At 50.9% G+C, this 23,148-nt stretch overlaps 2 protein-coding genes and 1 long non-coding RNA gene across 13 annotated transcripts in view; 2 read left to right on the forward strand and 1 right to left on the reverse strand.

The window, feature by feature from the left end:
• LOC126999325 (uncharacterized) overlaps positions 1-3,167 on the reverse strand; it is a 44,140-nt gene extending 40,973 nt beyond the window's left edge. The window contains exons 1-2 of one of the 11 annotated variants that reach the window (XR_007753239.1): positions 3,027-3,167; positions 1,641-1,823 (exon numbers count right to left, since the gene is read on the reverse strand). This is a non-coding gene — a long non-coding RNA (uncharacterized LOC126999325). Of the gene's footprint in view, positions 1-242; positions 325-1,640; positions 1,939-2,056; positions 2,171-3,026 lie in introns of those variants that run through there. The other 10 variants (XR_007753238.1, XR_007753236.1, XR_007753237.1 and 7 more) reach the window with 10 other exon arrangements.
• A 75-nt stretch (positions 3,168-3,242) lies between these two features.
• The window catches only part of LOC126999324 (uncharacterized), a 38,461-nt gene continuing 18,555 nt past the window's right edge, over positions 3,243-23,148 (forward strand). Inside the window, exon 1 of the mRNA XM_050861789.1 lies at positions 3,243-3,573. Within this exon, the coding sequence (XP_050717746.1) occupies positions 3,408-3,573 (166 nt within the window). The 5' untranslated portion in view covers positions 3,243-3,407. The remainder of the gene's footprint in view (positions 3,574-23,148) is intronic.
• Positions 12,109-17,290, forward strand: LOC126999322 (uncharacterized). Its single transcript, XM_050861779.1, has one exon. The coding sequence runs from the start codon at positions 12,412-12,414 to the stop codon at positions 17,044-17,046; it is 4,635 nt and encodes a 1,544-aa protein (XP_050717736.1). The 5' UTR covers positions 12,109-12,411; the 3' UTR covers positions 17,047-17,290.

Raw genomic sequence — 23,148 nt, forward strand, 5'->3', positions numbered from 1 at the left:
GATAATGTCTATTAAACAGAAGGTCTAGGTGAATATAGGTTACTTTTCAAACGTCTGATCAAAGGTAAGAAATGTTACTTTTCTTGCCAGATGTTACGATTTTTTGTTACGTTTTCAGATTTCCCGCTAGGAACACAGGGCAAGGCGTGCGGCACGAGCCCACGGGTGAACAGTGCTTGCCCCGCGTGGCTGTATGGAGTGACGATAGTGTCTGCTGTTTATAAGCTAGTAACAGAACTTACTGTAAAATCTGAAGTAGCAAACGGGGAAATTACTGGAAAAAACTGCCACCACCAGCAACAACAAAGCCGAGCGACTGAGTGAGAGTCAGCCCCACAGACTCTGTGGGGCTGACTCTCACTCAGTCGCTCTAGGTATATAACTCTGTGGCACAGAGTTATATACCTAGAGCGCGCGCTCCCGTGTTGTGGGGTTGGCGGCGGGTGAGGCAAGCTACCCTGGCGCGGTAGCCATCTTGGGGAGCCCACTTTCCCTCACTCTGTGGTGGTGGTTTTGATGGTGGTGGTGGTGGTGGTGATAGTGGTGGTGATGGTGACGGTGGTGGTGGTGAAGGTGGTGATGGTGGTGGTGATAGTGGGGGTGGTGATGGTGGTGGTGGTGGTGATGATGGTGGTGGTGTTGGTGGTGGTGGCTATGATGGTGGTGATGGTGGTGGTGGTGGTGATGATGGTGGTGGTGTTGGTGGTGGTGGCTATGATGGTGGTGATGATGGTGGTGGTGGTGGTGGTGATGATGGTGGTGGTGTTGGTGGTGGTGGCTATGATGGTGGTGATGATGGTGGTGGTGTTGGTGGTGGTGGCTATGATGGTGGTGATGATGGTGGTGGTGTTGGTGGTGGTGGCTATGATGGTGGTGATGGTGGTGGTGTCATATGTCACGTCATTCCGTCTCTCTCTCTCTCTCTCTCTTGCTAAATTGCTAAATTAGAAGGTGTTCAGCGTCGGGCAACGAAAATGATCCCTTCCTTGCGCAACAAATCCTACGAAGAAAGGCTTTCCACCCTAAACATGTTCTCTCTTGAGAAACGTCGCCTCCGAGGAAAACTGATCGAATGTTTTAAAATACTTAATGGTTTCACGAATGTAGACAGATCAACATTGTTTATGATCGATGACACTTTGCGCACGAGGACCAATGGCATAAAACTCAGATGTAGACAAGTAAATTCAGACTGCACCAAATTTTTCTTCACCAACGTTGTAGTGCGAGAATGGAATAAGCTCCCACCATCAATGGTCCAGTGTAACACGATTGACTCCTTCAAAAAAAAGCTCGACCGTCACTTCCTTCAACTTAATATCAACTAGAGTAGAAATTCAACGTTTTGAAGCCCTCTGATTAATGTAATATCACTTAGGTTTAAGGACAGACCACCTAGTCTGGACCAAGGGGTCTGTGTGGTCTGATTTTCTATGTAAATCTATGTAATTCTCTCTCTCTCTCTCTCTCTCTCTCTCTCTCTCTCTCTCTCTCTCTCTCTCTCTCTCTCTCAACCAACTCCTCCATCCACCACCATCACCACCACCACCAGCACCACCACCATCACCACCACCACCACTATGGTACCACCACCACCACCATCATTACCACCACCACCACCATCACAACCTACCACTTACCTTCACTTTGAAGTTGCCGGCTGGAGCGCAGAGTTGGCTGGACGCTGGACTGGGCTCCCAAAGATGGCGGCCGAGGTACTTCCTGGTTGACGCATCCAAGTGTCTGGCTCGCGCTCTCTAGGTATATAACTCTGTGGTCAGCCCGCCCGGCCGGGGTGCATATTTACATACTGTACCACAGTACTGCGCTGGGGAGTGAGAACGAGTGAGCTACACCGTTTGAAGAGGTACTGAGAGAGAGAGAGAGAGAGAGAGAGAGAGAGAGAGAGAGAGAGAGAGAGAGAGAGAGAGAGAGAAGAAAAATGCTATCAATTAGTGGAGTATCAACACACACACACACACACACACACACACACACACACACACACACACACACACACACACACACACACGAAAGAAGACCGAAAAAAAACCACTATTAGTAGGTGAATGTGTGCGTGAGCGAGTGTTTGAGAGGTCTGTTTGAGTATCCCTTCAAACAGCGTCCACCCGTCCTCACTCCCATGCTCACTACTGCCAGTGGCACTACGATGATACACAGTGTTGCCAACTAAAAATTTATAAATCCGCTAGGATGGCCTAAAAAATCCGCCAGATGATAGGTGTAGCTATAGAAATTTGCCGCTAGATTGGACTTGAAAATCCGCCAGTTACTCTTGTCAATTTTAAGATTTTTCCCGCTAGATAACATGCAATTCCGCCAGATCTAGCGGAAAATCCGCTAAAATGGCATCACTGATGATACACAGGGTTGCGCCGCCACCTGGACCAAATTGTTGTACCGCAATGTTAAAATTATGGAATTTGCCTATAGATTATGGCAGATTCTGTGTATGCATTATGGCAGTAATATGGCAACGTGATTAACTCAATTTCTTAAAGCAAACTGTTGGAATAATTCCTTTTCTAGTGTTCATGACCCACTAGCCGGCGGCGGCGACCACACCTTGCCCCCCCTGACCCTCTTGTTCCCCTCGTTCCACCCTCACATGACCTCACCTCGGGCCTGACAGGCATGACTCACTACTTAGGAACCTTTTTTGGACTCTTGACGTTATAGGTTTGAAAATCCAGTGCATTCCCAACATTTTATTAAGAAAACAAAATTATGGCAGATGGCAGACAGTGTATGACAGATGGCAAACACGTGCCAAATTATGGCAGATAGCGCAACCCTGGTGGTACAGTATATAAATATGCGGCCGGGGTTGCTTGACGTCCCGGTCCTTATGAGGCGAAAGATTTGTTCGAAAAGGCCAGAAAAAAGGCAAACCTTACTGCACCATATGAACAATATACTTGCTCACATAATAATTACTTATATATTTGGCTTAATAAAAGCAAAGATCACTATTCTCACTGCTATTTTGCATGATATGTACTCACAGTGCTGTGACCTTGGAGATCGGCTACAGCAACTGCAGGTTCCTTGAAATGCACCTGCAGCATTTCATCCAGGTCATCCACAGATGAAGGGCAAATTTTCTGTCTGTCTGTCAGTGACCGAGGGACGCATGAAAGTTTGCGACGTGACGAAGTTGCATAAAAATCCGGGATTCACAAAGCGTTGGCGACATAGTTAGCGGCGTTAACGATAAATCGGCATTCACAAAAGTCGTGGTAATAACTAGATGTCGTTAGTCGGATTTCCGTCTGCATTATGTTGTGCAACGATTACGTCTGGCAGCCACGTGTGTACTGACGCATGTCACTGTTATAAAGCAGGGCGGTGCCAGGCATCCGCACACAGTGCCAGTGCCTGGCCTGATGGTCCACTTTCTTGTCAGAACCATGGACCCCTGCGACTCCCGGATGCCTCCCTTCAGTCCCCTGCAGGACTACGGCACCAGCAACGGCTTGGACCTGACAGTCAACGCTCAGCACCCGAGGCTACACGCACCCCCCGCAGCCTCCCCCTGGCCCAGACTAGCAGGTGTGTGTGTGTGTGTGTGTGTGTGCAGTGGCGTACCCAGAAAATTGAAAAGGGGGGAGGGGGGTGTAGGATAGTCAAGTCTACAATGTACGTGTAGGACAGTTAATATACGTTTAGTTAGTGCCTAAAGTGGCAACTCAGTTCCGCGCCGCCCGAGCCCCAGTGTTTCCACTTTAGGGTAAAATACCCCATTTTAGGGGATTTGGACCCTCTTTAGGGTAAAGTTTAGGGTAAGCCTAAAATAAGCAAAATCTAGGGGAATTGGGGGAAGGTATATGATAAGGGTAATATTGTGCTTTTACTGTGCATGGATTATTATTATTTTGGGGTGGAAAGCGAATTTTGTTGCCGCTTGTGGAGTTTTATAACAGTGTAAAAAAGTAAAGTACATTTACTTTAGTTAGCCTTCTATATGAGCAGCTGATGTATCGTTTTCTTTAGTCACTTCTGAGTTTTGACGAGAATCAAAACAATTTTGTAACGGACGTTGTTGACTCTTGACGCCCGGTGTCCTTCTAGCGGCCTAGCCAAACTACCAAGCTAGTAAGTGCATTTTAATTATTGTTATAGCAGAGTACTAGAAGAATGCATGAAGTGGAGTGGAGTGATTGCGGGATATGGGAAGGTACAGTATGAAAGGTAGAGACGGTGAAGTGATGTGGTGCAACGCCAGGTATAGGTAGCTGCCATTGGACCCTGGTGCCGGTGTCACGTGTGCTGCAGCACCAGGTATAGCTATCACTGCAGCCTGGTGATGCAAGAAAGTCACGCTTCCCCTCCCCTCTCTATGGCCCTGTGGTGTGTGTGTGTGTGTGTGTGTGTGTTCCGTAGTAGATGAAAATAACAAAGGTAGCAAACACTTTCTTTCATCACAGGCTGATCCATACTATGTATAGCTACACGAGGAGCAGAAGGGATGGGAAGTGGTGAAGAAAAGAGTACATAAGATTGATTATGTAACAGCTAGTGGATGAGAGGCTATAGGAAAGGATGTGTTGGATGCTCTTTCGAAAGGTTTCGCCAGCTGCCAGCTCGTCACCTGTTGGTGTTCGCACCCCAAGCAATTAAACCTAAGCTGAGGCACAGATAGCAGTAGATCTACTGTTATCTGTGGCTAAGGCTATCCTCAACGAGATAAACCTAACATTCTCTTGTGTGCGTACGATCCCAGCCTGATTTAAGATGAATTCTACATAAAGTCGGGATTAGCATAACCTTATAAGATGATTAGGTAGCGAAGCCACTAGCAAGAGTACCTACAAGTGGCAAAAACTCTGGCACCCATTGCATGCAAAGATGGTGAGAGACTTGCTCGAAGAATCCGATCATTATACTCTCTGTATTAGCTAAGATAAAAACTGAGAGGTAGGTAGGTGAGAGCATGGTAAGAGGAAGGAAGGGTAAAATTAAGGGGAGACAGGTGATAGCTAAATGGAAGGTTGGATGGAAAAGACGTTAGAGAGGAAGGTATGGGAGAAACTCAGAAAAGCTAGATTGACAGTTAATATGGGAACAAGTGTAAATATTTTGTTCAAAGCGTTTAAAGATGTACCTAGTGACAGCAGTAACAGAAGTAGTGGGCTGTAGAATATGAAAGGAAAGGGTATAGGTAAGTGCATGGTGGACAGATGGAATTAAGAGAGCTGTAGAAGGGAAGCTGAAGAAGGCATATTAGAAAATGTTGCAGTAGAATTTGGCTGAGGAGGTTAGAAATAGGAGATGTGTATTCAAGGTATGGAAGAAGGAAGTGAAAGAGCTACCGTATATAAGTAGATGAAAGTAAAATGAGTAAATTAATATTTGTATTTTATTTGTATTTGAGCATCTTGAAAAAAAAAATATTTGTATTATGAGCATATTTGCTGTATTTGCTCATACACAGTCAAATATAAACATTAATCTCTTCTAGAAATTTACCAATAGGCATACATGTTATTGAAAAGCATTATATATATATATATATATATATATATATATATATATATATATATATATATATATATATATATATATATATATATATATATATATATATATATATATATATATATATATATATATATATATATATATATATATATATATATATATATATATATATATATATAACGAAATAGAAAAAAAAATTCCCTTACAAGTAAAGAGTAGGAAAGTTGCCTATGTGTGTTGTAACAAATCCACTTACTTTTACTTATTAACCACAATAACACACACACACACACACACACACACACATATATATATATATATATATATATATATATATATATATATATATATATATATATATATATATATAGAGAGAGAGAGAGAGAGAGAGAGAGAGAGAGAGAGAGAGAGAGAGAGAGAGAGAGAGAGAGAGAGAGAGAGAGAGAGAGAGAGAGAGAGAGAGAGAGAGATTTAGGGTAAAATATGGCTATTTAGGGTAAATTTCACAAAATTCCAGGGTAAAGATTTATTTGGCTGTGGAAACCCTGCCGAGCCCGAGGCACGCCAGTGTTAGCCGGGCGCCTCCCCTCTGTACGGATACCTTCTGTTTTGCCTCTGTTTACTTTTCAAGTAAAGGACCTACAGTTATTCCTCGTGTCTGTGCCCTTCCCCCACACCTGCAAGGATCCAGACGACGAGACAAGAACACACATGGCGCAGTGGATCGTGTGGAAGTGACAAGAGGAGACAGAAGCTACGTGGAGGACGCCGTGACTGGAGTGGCATACGGACTGTGGACTCAGTGGTTCTCGACGCGCTGAGTCCACAGTCCGCATGCCACTCCAGTCACGGCGTCCTCCACGTAGCTTCTGTCTCCTCTTGTCACTTGGCCACTGGTAGTCTTTTCTCGACCTGAGTCAAAGCTTCTAGCAAAAGATTTGAGCATCTTTCTTTGAGTTCATTTACCTTACGAACAGCTTCAGCAGAATATTTCTGACTGCTTAAGAAGGCATCCAACTCCTGTGTGAATTTAGCACCATAGTCCACCTTGTGTTGTGGTAGTGCTTTACCCATTCTGTCGACAACTCTGTCTTGCAAGCTCTTGTGATGTAGAACCAATTCTCTGAGCAGTTCTTGTGGGTCACCATCAGTTGTTTGGAAGTGTGCATTAACCCTCTCGAATTCTGAGACAACTGGTGTGACAAAGTGAAAGTAGAGCTTATTAAGAGGGTCTTTGAGCATGTTCAAGATTTCTCGTGCCTTATAGCGACAAGAGGCATCTGCTACAGGCAATGCAACAGCAAAATAAGCTTGCAGCTCTTCCCAGTTTACTAAAAGATTGTAGAGAACCTTTCCTCTTACAAGCCAACGTGTATTTGAAAGCTTTTGAAAAGGAAGAGGAGTTCCCTTTCTCTCTTCATTGGGATCCATAACAAGGAAAAGTTCCTTGTACTTCTCTCTGCGGATTATGCTCTTGCTAAACCACTTAGGGATTTCATGCAGAAGATATCCAAGACTAGATGGAAGCTTATCAAATGCCTTTTCCACGCAAAGGGATAGTGAGTGGCAGACACACTTATTTAGCTGACAATATGGTGACTGCTGTCTCACTCTGGACCACACAGAGTTGTGTTCTCCTGTCATTGAAGACGCGCCATCACTTGCAAATCCAACACAGTCAGACAGCGTTAATCCGATCTTTTCAAGCAGAGTGTTCAGTGCTAAGAATATATCATTGCCTGTAGCACCAACAACTGGCACCAACCCTACAAACTCTGTGGCAATTTTGCATCTTGACTCACTGAAATATCTAATTACAACACATACATGCTTGTTTACTGCCAAATCTGTTGCCTCATCAACAAGGACAGAGAATTTCTTACCCTTCACATCCTCTTTCAACTCATCCAGCAAGGCGGGAGAGACAACTCTAGAAATAAGCTTAGTACACTTGGTACGATGGAGCTGAATATTTTGTAGTTCACTTCCTCTTCCATTTCTTCTGATTATCTCACCAATATGGTCAACATTTGCCATACTGCAATGGCAAGAAATAGCCACAGCTAATTCTAGTTCAACTCGCTTCTTCTCCTCTTCTTTTCGCTCTTGTGGAGAGAACATTTCTCGCAGACCCCTGCTACCTGACGCAGCTTTCACTCTACTTGCATGTCCTTTGCTTTTTTCGTGCTCTGCCAAACGACTGGCCCTGGGAGCAAGGGTAGTTTTACAAAGTTTGCAGAATGCATTCTCACTCCCATCACTTGTCCTCGTAACCCATACAAACTTTTCTTCCCATGAAGGATTATACTTTCTCCCACTGTCATAACGTTCTTTCCACGACGATTTCACAGAGGCCATGGTTGACGTTCCAAATAAGGTATGTGTCTACAAAAGAAAAAAAAAATCACTTGCTTATCACGACACTCGAACGGCGGAAGCGGGGAAGGGAGACTAAAGGAAGTGTGTGACGTGTCTCTTTCATGTACCGCGGTACCCGACTACCCGTACAGGTTTGGTTTCTGTATGGTTACCATGGCGACGGACAGGAGGCCTGTCAACATCCCAACGTCGAGGAAGATACGAATTTTTTAGCAGCTATTTTTCTGCATTTCAGCCAAACAACGACCAAAAATCGGCCAAATAATTTGGCCGTAAAAATCCCCGATCTCTACGGCCAAACAACACTGTTCACGGTCAAATTTAACTAATTTGGCCGGAAAATCGGCCATCTGGCAACCCTGCCTACTACGCCATCAGCAGTGTTGCCAAATTAGCGGTTTTCCCGCTAAATCTAGAGGTTTTGTTTGAAATCTAAAGGGAAAAATCTTAAAATTGACAGGAGTAACTGGCGGATTTTTAACTCCAATCTAGCGGCAAATTTTTATGGTTTCACCTATAATCTGGCGGATTTTTCATGCCATCCTAGCGGATTTGTAAATTTTGAGTTGGCAACACTGGCCATCAGTGCGGTGACTCAGTGTTGCGTGCAGTGCTGTGGTGTGTACAGTGTAGTGGGGTAGTTTGGGGACGGCTGATCACACACCAAGGAGGGGTAAAGTTTGACCGTACCGGGCAGTTCGGAGCGCGGTGTTGCATACCCTTGCTCACCACGGAGTCTGGGCAGACACTGTCCAGTGTTGCCAGATGGGATTGATGAATTCCCAGTAGATTTTACTAAAAAAAATCAGTAGATTGGCAAAGCTCTCCGGTAGATTTTCTTTAATATAGTTCTTATGGCACTTGGAAAAAAAGAAAAAAAAAAAAAAATATATATATATATATATATATATATATATATATATATATATATATATATATATATATATATATATATATATATATATATATATATATATATGTGTGTGTGTGTGTGTGTGTGTGTGTGTGTGTGTGTGTGTGTGTGACTTCTGTGGGTGTATTTAGATCACCTAAACGTTAGGTACATTTACGTTAGGTAAAATGTATTTCATATTATTTACCAAAGGCAGATCTAATTCAAATAATGTATATTAATCTCATCTCTTCTTTGGTTACAAAGTTATTTTTTTATATTAAAGGTTTATTGTTGTAAAAGAATATACAACTATAGACCTAAAACTTGCTGGCTATTCCGCAAACAATTTCTAGCTTTAATCTCTTCCGGTACTCAAATTACAAAGATACCAAAACAGGAACACTGATCTAGTTCCAATGCATAAAAGAAATGGATTAAACTTTGCCAAGCATGAAAACTGAAAAGTAGTATCTGAAAGAAATGAACAAAAATTACATTCCAAAGGTCCCAAAATGTAAATAAATAGCATTATATTTTAAGTATTAAACATACATTGAAGCCACAAACAGTATGCAATCATTTGATTCCAGAGCGGGGATGCAGAAAACAATTTGCACGTTATGGGTGCCAAGATACGGTCGCCCCACTCTGCAGATTATTTTTTAAACACCATAGAAGTCACAACTCCTCGACCTTTCTCCAATAAATGGACATCCACTTATTGGCGAAATTTCGAGGAGTTTTAGACTCCTTTGGTGTTTAAAAAAATTAAAATGCAAGGTGAGGCGGCCGGATTCTGCCAGCCTTAACGTGCAATTTGCTTTTCTGCATCCCCAGAATAATTAGTTAGGAAGCAAAACATTTAATCCTCATCACTGGCACCATCATCTTCCGTGGCTTTATGATCAATACAAGATTTTTTGTACATATCACTATTCAACCCTTGTCTTAGTCCTTCTGTTATTTTAAAACTATGACAATTGGCATTAGATAGAAGTCTCTTAGTGTGTAGCAAACCAGTGAGTGTTCTTGTGGAGAGTCTATTTCTCAGTGTAGTCTTCATGCGGTTTATGGCTGAAAACGTTCTTTCAACGCTAGCACTTGAGTGAGGCAAACAGAGCAACCTCAGCATGAAGGAAGCTAAATGTGGATACATTGACTTCCATCTCCTAGTTTTACGTTTTGTACTCTTACCCAAAACTCAGTTACGCTTGCGTCACTCCTAGTACACAGTATGTCACTGTTCCTTAACAGCCGCCATTCTGAATCCATAGCTTGAACTGCCTGACTGGGAACAAGGCTTGGAAATGAGCTCATTAAAGCAGCAAGTGAATCCACTGACTTACTTCTTACCACGTCAGGATCTAATACTTCCAGATGCTGGAAAGTATCTTCTGCAAATGGAAAACTTTTGCATATTTGAGTTGCTGCTTCTACAAGAAATACTTGACATCTTTGCCGAAATGTTTGCACATCTGGAGGGGGGAGGTTTTGCCCTTGATGGAGTGTCATGGCTACCTTAGCTCCCAGATAGATTGAGGAGAGGTCTTTGAAATTACTAGGATCCTTAAATTCTATACTGCTTAGTGGAGTTTTTCTCAGGTAATCATCTTTAAGATAGCAATCAAGCAAGGATCTAAAGGCCTGCAACACTGATTTATATAGCTTGTGAATTTGTGGACTCTGTGATTGCATTTGCAGGTTAAGCCATCCCTTGAATTCTGGTTCAGATTCCCATTCATGGTGATATTTCTGAGCATATTTTATCTTTTTCTTTGGAGTTTCACCTACTTTGCTGAAGGTAGATGCAGTAGGCCTACCTGCTGCTGACTGATCACGTCTCCCTCGCGACTCAACGTTTTTGTCCTTCGACCCATCCATTTTTTCTGCATGCTCCCAATCAGAAGGTTCCATACTTGATATACCTCAATTGCAGTCTGGTCTTGTGTCCGACTCCTACAAAAGATATTCTGGTTAATACGTAGGCCTAGTTTACTTTCTGTGCCTGACTTTTGTTTTCAATATTATTTTTCTTCTTTTTCCGCTGGCGATGTTTTTATTTCCTCTATAAGGCAAAATATCAAATAACAGTACCGTACACAGCTGGACGCGGTCGTTAGGTTAGGTGAGGTCAGATAGGGTTGGGTTAGGTTTGGTAGAGGGGTTCGAGAGGCGAAAAGCCCCCCTCTCCCGTTAGGCGTTGGTTTTAGCATTGAGTATTGTACATGAGACAAGGTGGGATTACCAAGGGTTGGTTAAGCTAAGTTTGATTAGGTTAAGTAGAGGGAGGGCGAATCCCACCTCGATATATAAAGGGGGGTACAGGCCGAAGCCCTCCCAATAAGTTTCAGCAGGTTGCCACAGAAAATTACGCCATTTGAAGGAACTTTCTTGAAACGGGATTTTCGCCGTAGCTTTTCTTATCTTGCCAAATATGGTGTATTTAAAAACCCCGCATTCCCCCACGTCCCCAGGTTTGTAGGCTTTGGAAAGGGAAATAGGAAAAGTGGTGTGCGTAAACTACATACGGTATTTTCCGATATTCTAGTCCTGTCGAACAAAGTACTGCACAGATGCACAAATAGTAATACACATATAGATAAGACGTAGAGATGCCCAAATGTTGAAGCTATGACACGAGGACATTTAAATTATGAACGTCACACGAAGGTATACACTATTAAACTCACACCACCCACCTCCCTTCAGAAAAAGCTGCAGCCCGAAGATTCCATACTTTGACACGCCGCGGCCTCGCAGTTTGGTCTGATGTGTTCGATACCTACAAAAAGAGGTACAGGCAGGTGCACAAACGGTAGCTACACTCGTAAACTAATACACACCACCCATCTCCCTTCACAAACGATGCAGCCCGCTAATATGTGAGGCCCTTTTTAAATAAATTAACACAAATTTGAACTTCTAAACAGCATGGATATATTATCTAAAGACTTACAGGTGCGTGGGTGTAAGCTTAGGTGTTTGAGACCAGTACGGAGGCTGCAGCCTACAGAGTACAGACACTTGAAACATATATATGTATACTTAGTTACTGACTAGGGCCGAGCCAGTGACGCCACTCACGCCAGTCTCGTTTGTTGTTGTCCGTCAGCTGAGTGCCGATACACGAACAAGACACGTACGTTCGTCGTCCGGTTAGCCACCGTCTCCCACCGACCCCATATCTCTCTCTGGTTTGCCCCCAAAATATATATATATATATATATATATATATATATATATATATATATATATATATATATATATATATATATATATATATATAATAATAACAATAAAATAACAAATAAATAAATAAATAAAACCTCTCTCTCTCATGAAACTGAATATCGGTAGGTTTCTCGGTAGGTTTTATCGAAAATCCAGTAGATTTGACCTTATTTTCGAAATCGGTCGGTAGATCGGTAGATCCATCAAATATCCAGTAGATCTACCGATTTATCGGTAGATCTGGCAACACTGTCGCTGTCGCCCGCGCTGCCGCTGCCGCACACCGCAGCCGCTGCCATCCCCTCTACCCCTGCTGCACTCCACCGCCACACACGATGTTGCCACCACATGCGCACTAAATATTACCTGCACACACACAACTGCACTAACTTTTGGGTGACAACATGACGCGTGGTGGAAAACACTCGAAGAAGGACACTCCACCTTCACCTGCAGCCACAGGAGACGCGTCGGCGACAGACTCACACCCACCCAAGCTGCAACACGATGCTTCATCTCAACCTCCACAGACGGATTTCCACACCCTTCTCATGTGGATGAGGGAGAGAGATGAAGCGGCCCGGGCCGAGCGCGAACAAGAAGCAGCTCGCCGTATCGCGGAGGAGGCTGCTGTCAAGGCCGAGAGGGAAGAACAACGACGGGAGGACGCTGCGCGATGGGAGGCTCTGTTAACGAGACTAGTCGGCCCACAAAACCTCCCCACCTCTTCGGCAGGGGAACAGACGGGCGTCACCACGGAAGGTGCGCCGCCTGGCTCCACAGCAGCCCCGTCAGCGCCCAAGGCAGCTGCTCACCCCCCGCCCACCCTCTCCACTGACGTTACGTACCAGACCTTCAAGGAGTGGAGACAACGGTGGACGGACTACGCGACGATGGTGGACTTGCCCAGCATGCCCCAACCCAAACAGCTGATCCAGTTAAGGATGTGTCTGTCACGGGAGACCAAGAGTGTACTGGAGCACACATTACAGGTACCTCCAGACTCCACTTCTTCCGTAGACGAGGTGCTCGATATCCTCCAAAGGCACATCAGGGACTCCAGCAATGAGGCACTCCGACGCCGGGCGTTCACCAGCTGCAAGCAGGCGACAGGAGAGTCCTTTGGAGATTTCTTCGTTAGACTGAAGAGCCTCTCAGAAGAAATTGACGTCTGCAAGGGCCAAAACAACGCGTGTGTTGAAGCATGGATTAAGCACGGCATCCTTACCGGGGTCCAGGACGAGGAGCTGGTACAGAAGATCATCGCCCTCGACTCCTCCTCCACACTTCAAGACGTCACAACGTTGTGCCGGTCCTATGAAGCCACCAGGTCGGCAGCCTCTGCCATACGGGCTCCACCAGCAGCACGAGCAGTTTCCCAGTACAAGAAGGGGAAGAAGGTGACCCACCAATCCAAGGCAGAAGCACGTCCAGTCGCACCCATGTCTACCTCTTCTTGTAGCAACTGTGGGAAACAGCAGCACGGCTCCAAGGGATGCCCTGCTACCGAGGCATCGTGCCGTGGATGTGGAAAGACGGGACACTGGACGCACACGGAGAAATGCCCAGCAAGGAATGTCCAGTGCAAAGCTTGTGGCCGCTACGGCCACTTCGAGAAGCTTTGCAAGTCTCTGAAGCCCACGAACCAGCAACCCTCGAAGTCCAAGCCTTCAAAAACAGGGAAGGAGAGCCGCTCTACCTTCCACGTGGTGCGAGCGGAACCGCCTCCAGAGAACCCTAGCACTCGCAAGCGGCAGGGAGGCAACGTCAGACGAGTCCAGTCAACCACACGTGACAGGCCCACCCCCTCTCCCACCATCTGTATTGTCGTCACGCACGGTGGGATGTCAAGGAGCATCGAGGTGATACCAGACACCGGAGCCGACACTACGGTGATAGGTCCACAGCACCTCAAGACTCTGGGCCTCTCCAAGCGTGACCTTGAGCCACCCCCTTCACTGACGTACTACAACGCAGACGGGTCTGAGATGCCAGCAGCCTTGGGCTCCTTTCAAGCGGAGCTCACCTACGGCACGCTGTCATGCACGGGGTGGATCGACGTGCAAGGTTCCCTGAGCACACCCCTGCTGTCCTGGGAGCACTGTCGGAACCTGGGCATCGTGCCAAGGGACTTCCCGGAGCAGATCAAGGGCTCTCGAACCACCGTCAACAGGATCAAGGAATCGACGGATGCCACGTCCCACGAGAGTGCACAGAACTGTGAGCAGCCTGACGTAGCAGCTACTCCACCTCAAGCAGTTCCACCACTTCCACTTTCGTGCACCACGTCCCCGACGGCTGCCAAGGAGTACTTTCTACGAGAGTACTCGGACGTGTTGGTGCGGAAGGATGACCTGCAGAACGCACTGATTCCTCTCGCGTATCGGGATCCGGTGAAGGCTGAGCTGGACTCCATGGTATCGCAAGGCATCATCACTCCAGTAGGCGATGACCCATCCCCCTGGTGCCACCCGATGGTCGTCGTCGCGAAGCCTGGAGGAGGTGTCCGGATCACCACAGACCTGTCCAAACTGAACGGTCAGGTATCCCGTCCGGCCCACCCATCGCCTACACCGTTCGCCGCGATACGCAGTGTGGATCCCAAGACGAAATTCTTCACGACGGTGGATGCCTTGTGTGGATACTGGCAGATCCCTTTGGCCGAGGAAGACCAGCCCTTGACGACATTCATTACTCCTTACGGTCGCTTCCGCTACCTCCGCGGCCCCATGGGCTTCGCCGCCACGGGGGATGCTTTCTGTCGACGAGGCGACCTCGCGCTGCAGGGAGTGATGCAGTGCGTTAAGGTAGTCGACGATATCCTCCTGTACGACGAGGACTACATCACACACCTCCGTCGAGTCAATGACGTCCTGGCCAGGTGCAGGTCATACGGCATCACCTTGAACGCCGAGAAGTTTGTTCTGGCCGCCTCGACAGTCTCCTTCTGCGGCTACAGGCTCTCCCACGACGGCATTGCAGCAGATCCGGAGAAGGTTCGCGCAATCACGGACTTCGCGAAGCCCGCCAACTTGACAGACCTGCGATCCTTCATGGGTTTGGTAAATCAGCTAGCAGACTTCACACCGGACATCTCCAGCGCTGCTGCTCCCCTTCGCCCTTTGATGAGCCCCAAGAGGACCTTCGTATGGACTGCAGATCATGACCAGGCCTTTCAGAAAGTCAAGGAGGCCTTGTCCAGTCCACCAATCCTCGCTAACTTCGACCCTGCCCTGCCCACCGTCTTGCAGACAGATGCCTCGCGTCTGTACGGCCTGGGATATGCCCTCCTGCAAGACCACGGTGGAGGACAATTCCGTCTCGTCCAGTGTGGCTCACGCTTCTTAACCGACACCGAGACACGCTACGCCACCATTGAGTTGGAGTTGCTGGCTGTAGTGTGGGCCATTGGGAAGTGCCGGTTCTACCTTACTGGCCTCCAGCACTTCGATCTCATCACAGATCATCGCCCACTGGTCCCCATCCTTAACAGTTACTCGCTCGATGCTATTGACAACCCAAGATTGCAGCGCTTGAAGGAGAAGATCTCGGCGTTCCTCTTCACTGCAGTGTGGCGTCCGGGCAAGGAACTCTGCATCCCCGACGCCCTGTCCCGTGCACCTGTGACTAACCCGACGAAGGAGGACAACATACTAGACGCCGAGACCAGCTTCTCCGTCAAGAGTATCGTCACCCTGCGGGCAGTCGAGTCTCTCGCCTCTACAGAGGTCCCTGTCTCTTCGGATTCGACCCCTGACAGCGACATGGCGTTGGAGGAACTTCGACGCGCGGCCCGTGACGACCCTATCTACATGGAACTTCTTCAGTGCGTGAGGGAAGGCTTCCCCCGAGACCGTTACGCACTCCCCAACACTCTGCGCCCGTTTTGGAAGCTGCGGGAGGACCTTTACTGTGAGGAAGGTCTTGTCTTGTACGGCGCTAGAGTGGTTGTCCCTGTTGCCCTACGCCGTCGCGTCTTGGCCCGCCTCCACGACAGCCACCGCGGAGCAGAGGCCACGAAGCGCAGGGCGAGACAGGCGGTGTATTGGCCCGGTATCGACGCAGACATCGCGAACACGGTCCGTGCCTGTGAGCCGTGCCAAGTGATGCAGCCCAGCCAGCAGCAAGAGCCCCTGCGCTGCGATGACAACCCCACCAGGCCCTTCGAGTCGGTGTCGGCCGACTTCTTCTCTACTGCGGGGAAGTCTTTCCTGGTGATTGCCGACCGACTGTCTGGTTGGCCTGTGGTGGTGTCTTGCGGTTCAGACACGACATCTGCTGCCACCATCCGCCACTTCCGGAAGTTCTTCCGTGACCTGGGCGTTCCAGTTCGTCTGCGCACGGACGGTGGCCCGCAGTTTGCCAGCCAGGAGTTTGCTGCATTCCTGGAGCGTTGGGGCGTCCGCCACGACATGTCGACGCCTCACTACCCGCAGTCCAATGGCCACGCTGAATCCGCGGTGAAATCAGTCAAGCATCTCATCCAGAAGGTGGCCCCCTCAGGAAACTTGGACTGCGAGGCATTCGACAGGGGCCTCCTGGAACTTAGAAACACCCCAAACCACACCGGCCGCTCCCCAGCCCAGACTTTATATGGTCACCCTCTCCGCTCCTGCGTCCCCGCGCACGCCAAGGCCTTCCAGAAACAATGGCAGGAGAGGGCGGAAAGCTGTGACCGTCGGGCTGCTTCCCGTCTCCGAGACGCCACAGCTCGGTACGACGCTCACGCCCGACCCCTCCCACCGCTGGCTCTTGAGGATGTAGTCCGCGTCCAGGACCCGACTACGAAGCGCTGGGACCGGGTCGGCACAGTCATGGGCATCGGAAGATCTCGTGACTACCTCATCAGGATGCCTAGCGGTCGTATCTGGTGGAGGAACCGCCGCTTCCTCCGCCCCACAGTGCCCCCTCCCGATGACTCTCAGCCCGACCCTGAACCGCCTCAGCACACTACGCCCCGTCGCTCGGACCGACTCAAGGCCAAGAGAAACGCTCAAGACACGGCGTGCTGTGAGCGTGAAGGGGGGAGGGAGATGTAGGATAGTCAAGTCTACAATGTACGTGTAGGAGACAGTTAATGTACGTTTAGTTAGTGCCTAAGTGGCAACTCAGTTCCGCGCCGCCCGAGGCACGCCAGCGGCCAGTTAGCCGGGCGCCTCCCCTCTGTACGGATACATTCTGTTCTGCCTCTGTTTACTTTCCAAGTAAAGGACCTACAGTTATTCCTCGTGTCTGTGCCCTTCCCCCACACCTGCAAGGATCCAGACGACGAGACAAGAACACACAAGGTGGTGGGGGCAATATATATATATATATATATATATATATATATATATATATATATATATATATATATATATATATATATATATATATATATATATATATAGATATATATATATATATATATATAAATATATATATATATATATATATATATATATATATATTAAGCGTATAAATGGGCAGGAGATTTTCTCTAAGACATATCTCGTTGAAAGTGATGGCAAGTTCTGCATTTATGATTTTCTTTAAGGTATTTTCTTTATACCTAATTATTGTCCTAAATTCTCTCTCTATAGAAGAGATGGTTTCGCCGTAGCTATAACCATGTTTGCTAGATCCGGATTTCGGGTCTCTTGACCCTTCTTCAGTAGCTGGTATGTTCTCGGTGGTAAGGGTGTTCTTCAGGAGGAAGAACAGCCCGGACATCAAGAGAGAAGCTAAACAGAAGTCGCATGTCGTGTATAGGTTCACCTGCAATCAAGGAAACTGCGAAGTCCTATCTACAACCTATATCGGCATGACTACAACGAAGCTCTCTCGCCGATTGACCATGCATTTAACTTCAGGCGCCCCTAAAAATCACCTACGTGAAGAGCATGACATCGCTATAACAAGAAATATCCTAGAAGAAAACACGGAAGTCATAGACCTATGCCCTGATGCAAGACGTCTACATATACTAGAAGCTCTCTACATAAAAGAACAGAATCCAAAGTTGAACATCCAAGCCGAAGACCTCCAAGCATTACCAAGTATGAAAAGATACAAACAGAGCAGTCAAACGGTTACACAAGAAGACGGAAGAAAAACAACAACTGAACCAACCAATCAGCGTCGACGTAGTGCGAAGCTGGCTACTACGACCGGCAGGGGAGAGACAGCAAGCGGGACAGCCAATCAGCATCGCCGTAGCGGGAGGCTAAGCACCTCGACAAGCGGCAGCGGGGTATAAAGGCAACCCAGCCAGTTCGCCCGTGCACCGCTACGGGTGTCTGCTGGGCGCCTGCCCAGAGAGCCCGTGCCTCCGTCGCTGCTCGCCGGCTGTTACCCGTGGCTGTGGCGGCGGCGGAGGCGTCCCGCAACGAGCTTGCATTGCTCGCCCACACGAGCGGGCTGCTCCTGAGCCAGAGCTCGGAGGGCCCGTTCCTCCGTCGCTGCCCCCCGGTTTATACCCGTGGCTGAGGCGGCGACGGAAGGGCTCCCCCACCCGCCGCACGCCCGCGGCGGGTTCCCCTCTGCGACGGGCCGTCCACAGTGACAAAGGCCCGTTCCCCCTTTTTAGGGGGTAAATCTTTAAGCAAGCAAGCAAGCAAGCAACGCTGCCTAGCAGTGGACCGCCAGCACTCCTCGGGCGAGCGGCCGGGGGGTCCTTCTGCTGCGGCGTGGTTGACCCGCTTGGTCATCCTCGCTTAGGGCCCCACCGCGGCAGTCAAGTCGATCGGTCGGCTGCTCGCCCGTGCACCGCTACGGGTGTCTGCTGGGCGCCTGCCCAGAGAGCCCGTGCCTCCGTCGCTGCTCGCCGGCTGTTACCCGTGGCTGTGGCGGCGGCGGAGGCTCCCGCAACGAGCTTGCATTGCTCGCCCACACGAGCGGGCTGCTCCTGAGCCAGAGCTCGGAGGGCCCGTTCCTCCGTCGCTGCCCCCCGGTTTATACCCGTGGCTGAGGCGGCGACGGAAGGGCTCCCCCACCCGCCGCACGCCCGCGGCGGGTTCCCCTCTGCGACGGGCCGTCCACAGTGACAAAGGCCCGTTCCCCCTTTTTAGGGGGTAAACCTAAAAGAAAAGAGAAGACGCTGCCTAGCAGTGGACCGCCAGCACTCCTCGGGCGAGCGGCCGGGGGGCCCTTCTGCTGCGGCGTGGTTGACCCGCTTGGTCATCCTCGCTTAGGGCCCCACCGCGGCAGTCAAGTCGCTGCCCCCCGGTTTATACCCGTGGCTGAGGCGGCGACGGAAGGGCTCCCCCACCCGCCGCACGCCCGCGGTGGGTCCCCCTCTGCGACGGGCCGTCCACAGTGACAAAGGCCCGTTCCCCCTTTTTAGGGGGTAAACCTAAAACGAACGAACGAACGAACGAACGCTGCCTAGCAGTGGACCGCCAGCACTCCTCGGGCGAGCGGCCGGGGGGTCCTTCTGCTGCGGCGTGGTTGACCCGCTTGGTCATCCTCGCTTAGGGCCCCACCGCGGCAGTCAAGTCGATCGGTCGGCTGCTCGCCCGTGCACCGCTACGGGTGTCTGCTGGGCGCCTGCCCAGAGAGCCCGTGCCTCCGTCGCTGCTCGCCGGCTGTTACCCGTGGCTGTGGCGGCGGCGGAGGCGTCCCGCAACGAGCTTGCATTGCTCGCCCATACGAGCGGGCTGCTCCTTGAGCCAGAGCTCGGAGGGCCCGTTCCTCCGTCGCTGCCCCCCGGCTTATACCCGTGGCTGAGGCGGCGACGGAAGGGTTCCCCCACCCGCCGCACGCCCGCGGCGGGTTCCCCTCTGCGACGGGCCGTCCACTGTGACAAAGGCCCGTTCCCCCTTTTTAGGGGGTAAACCTTCAACAACAACAACAACAACAACGCTGCCTAGCACAGTTGCTCTCCGACCTCCACAGCGCGCGGACCTACTTCTCACCCGGACCTTCTCCAGCAACAGCTCTCGCCTCCTAGCGATCGAGCTGCTGCTGGGAGAGCCAGCTCTTGACCCAGCTTGAGGAGTACCTGCCCTTTGTGGAGTTTGTTGTGTGCAGCTTTAGCGGGCCCTTTTTTGGGCTTCTGCTCCGTGTGCTTACGCGTGTTACCTTAAGTGCTTGTGATTAGTGATTAGTGATTAGTGTTTTCGAGTGTTTTGCGTGTCTCCGCGGTGCTCTCTTGCAGGGCACCGAGTTGAGTGTGTTGCGCTCTGCGCACGGGTGTTGTGTACGTTGCGGTAGCAAGCCTGTGACTCCGGATCAGGCGCCGCTTGTGTAGTGTGCTTTCTTGCCGTGCCCATTCACAGGGTGTGGGCAAAGAGTTGAGCGTGTTGTGCTCTGTGTAGCGCGCTCCCAGTGTTGTGTACAGTGCGTCAGCTCGCCTGCGTCTCAGACTCAGGCGACTCTTGAGTGCAGTGTTTGTTGCCGTGCCCGCTCACAGGGTGTGGCTTCGAGTGCTCGTGCACTGTTAGGTGTGTGTTTCAGTGAAAAGTGTAGTGGATGACAGACACTGTCTGACAGACATGTCTGCCGTCGCCCCCCTAGAGGCCGTCTCCTTGGACACGCCCAAGAGGAAGGCCGACCGGTCCCCAGAGGACCACAAGCCACCCAGGAAGCGGTTCCTGGAGAACGACGACCTACCGCTGCTCTCGGACCCGGAGTCCTCGGACCAAGAGCTAGACCAATCGTCTACCAGCGCCGACCCCGAGTTCGTGACGTAGGAGAAGAGGAAGACCGTCCAGCAGAGGAAGAGGCAGCAGACACGAGCCGTGGAGGTCGCTCCTGCCCCCCGGGAAGCGGATCGGAGGAGACCCACGGAGGGGCCCCCCCGGTACCGCCTAGTGCACAGGGGAGACTGCACCAGCGATTACCTCGCGGTGCGACACCTGGAGACACTGCGCCGCCCGGCGCCGGCTGTGCACCTCCAGACCCCGACGCCATTCCTCCTGACTCCGAGGGACGCGGCCGCGGCCGAGTTTCTCGAGGAGGTAGTAGCTCGTCGCCCTCGAGGCATTGTCCTCCAGAGGCTGGATCAAGCACCGAGGAGAGTGAAGGGGGTGCTTGTGGGGTACCCCCTCGAGTACGATGCCGAGGACATCAGGAAACTAACAGACAGCGGAGTGACTCACGTCAGGCGTTGCCATGTCGTGAGAGAAGGACGGAGACTACCCACGAGGAACGTGGAACTGGTCATGGACCGGGAATCGCTTCCCAAGGACTTGTCACTCGGCTGGCTCGGCAGGTACCGCGTACGGCCTTTCGTAGAGGAGCCGACGCGGTGCTTCAAGTGCCAGAAGTTTGGCCACGTGGCCAGGCTCTGCCGCGGGTCGCGGCTAACCTGCGCGGTGTGCGCGGGCAACCACGACTCCATCGTGTGTATCGGAGCCAGACGGGAGGAGGCCAGCCGGCCTCCGCCAAGATGCTGCAACTGCGGCGGGAGCCACCCAGCGTGGTCGCGGAGGTGCGCGGAGCGGCGGCGGCGACTTCCAACCACGGAGAGGGGACCGGTGCCCCAGCCGCGAGGCCACGGCCAGACGGAGATGACGGCGCCACCACGGCCCCCGCCCCCGACGGAGGAAGACTATCCGCCGCTACCCGCTCAGCAGCCACTGCGGCCAGGGAGCGCACCCCGCCGCAGGAGGAACCGCAACAAGAAGAAGAGACGACCAGCAACCACGGCGGAGGGACCCACTCCCGCCCACGCCCACAGAGACAGAGCACCTCAGCTCAGCCGGAGCGGAGACGCGTGCGTCGTCCGGGACGGAGGCCGCCCCGCCACTCAGCCGTTCGAGGAGGATGAGCGCGCCCGGCCGTCTAGACGCTGGGTTGCTGAAGACGTTTTGGATCAGCCCAGACTCCACCAGGAAAGCGACCGTCACCTATCGCCCCACCGCTCCGACCTTCGACCTGCACGACCTGATGGTGCGCCTGCAAGCAGTGATGGCAAGAATGCACTGCGACCTGCTACAAGCCCTGGGCGCCCATCGCACCTCGGCGACGGACGCTGTCCTGAAGAGAGCAGAGACCGACCTACTGACCTTGACGCCAGGGACGCCGAGGAAGACGCGACCGACGACGAACTCCGTGGACGAGGAGAACCCAATGCTGGAGGACCTCCGGGCCGCCCAGGCCTGAGGTTCTTACAGTGGAACATCCGAGGACTCCGCGCCAACAAGACTCTGCTCCAGGCCGCTCTCATCGAGGATGAAGTAAGTGTTTGCCTCCTACAGGAAACGCTGGTTAGGGGGGATTGCCACCTCCGCTTTCCCGGATACACGGCCCACCATCTCCCGATCAGGGACGAGACTGGGGTAGAGGTTGCCTGATCTTGGTCAGCAACTCCATCCCCATAGGGTGGTCGAACGCCCCATAGACTGCGGCGAGGTGTCGAGACCCAAGCCGTCACCCTCCTCCTTAACGGGACGGAGGTCATAGTCTACAATGTATACAGCAAGCCGAGACGTGAGCTTGACCTCACTGAGCTCCTCACTCTTGCCGGAGAGGCCAGCGTCCTTGTTGGAGGCGATTTCAACGCCCACCACGAGGTGCTGGGTTCCAGGAGCATCGCCAACGCTGCAGGGCAGCATCTGGCAACGCTGCTCCAGGATCTTGAGGGCGCCGTGCTGCTAAACACAGGTGAGCCGACACACGTCCAGGGCAACGCCCTGGACCTCACGTTAGTTTCTTCCGCGTTGGCCGACGGAGCAGACTGGCGACTACACCCGACCTTGACGAGCGACCATTTTGCGATTCTGACGACGCTCGATGTCCCCCTCCCGCCGAGGGAGGCCGGGCCGAGCAGGTGGCGGCTGGACAGGGCCAACTGGGCCACCTTTCGTAGAGAGGTGGCTAAGTGGTGGCTTCACTACAGCCAGCCTGATGACATTGACCGCTTCGACCGCGACCTTGCTGCAGCTTTGACCGACGCCGCCGACAGAGCCATCCCGAAGGCAGCTGGTCGTAGACCACCTACCAAGAACGGATGGTTCCGCAGCCCCCGAGTCAAGGAGATGAACCATCGAGTCAACACCATCCGCAAGCGCTTTCGCAGGGACCGCACGCAGGAGAATCTACAGCTACTTCGCGAAGCAGTGGACCACGCCCGACAGGTTGCCAGGGAGGAGAGGGAGTCCAAGTGGCTGAGCTGGTGTGAGAGCTTCGGCTCGCACACCAGCCTCGGAACGCTCTGG

The sequence above is a fragment of the Eriocheir sinensis genome, chromosome 16 (genome assembly GCF_024679095.1).
Source record: "Eriocheir sinensis breed Jianghai 21 chromosome 16, ASM2467909v1, whole genome shotgun sequence".
Classification (NCBI taxonomy): Eukaryota; Metazoa; Arthropoda; class Malacostraca; order Decapoda; family Varunidae; genus Eriocheir; species Eriocheir sinensis.

Excerpts from the sequence above, each read along its gene's own strand:
- LOC126999322 (XM_050861779.1), top strand. The coding sequence starts at position 12,412 with ATGACGCGTGGTGGAAAACACTCGAAGAAGGACACTCCACCTTCACCT.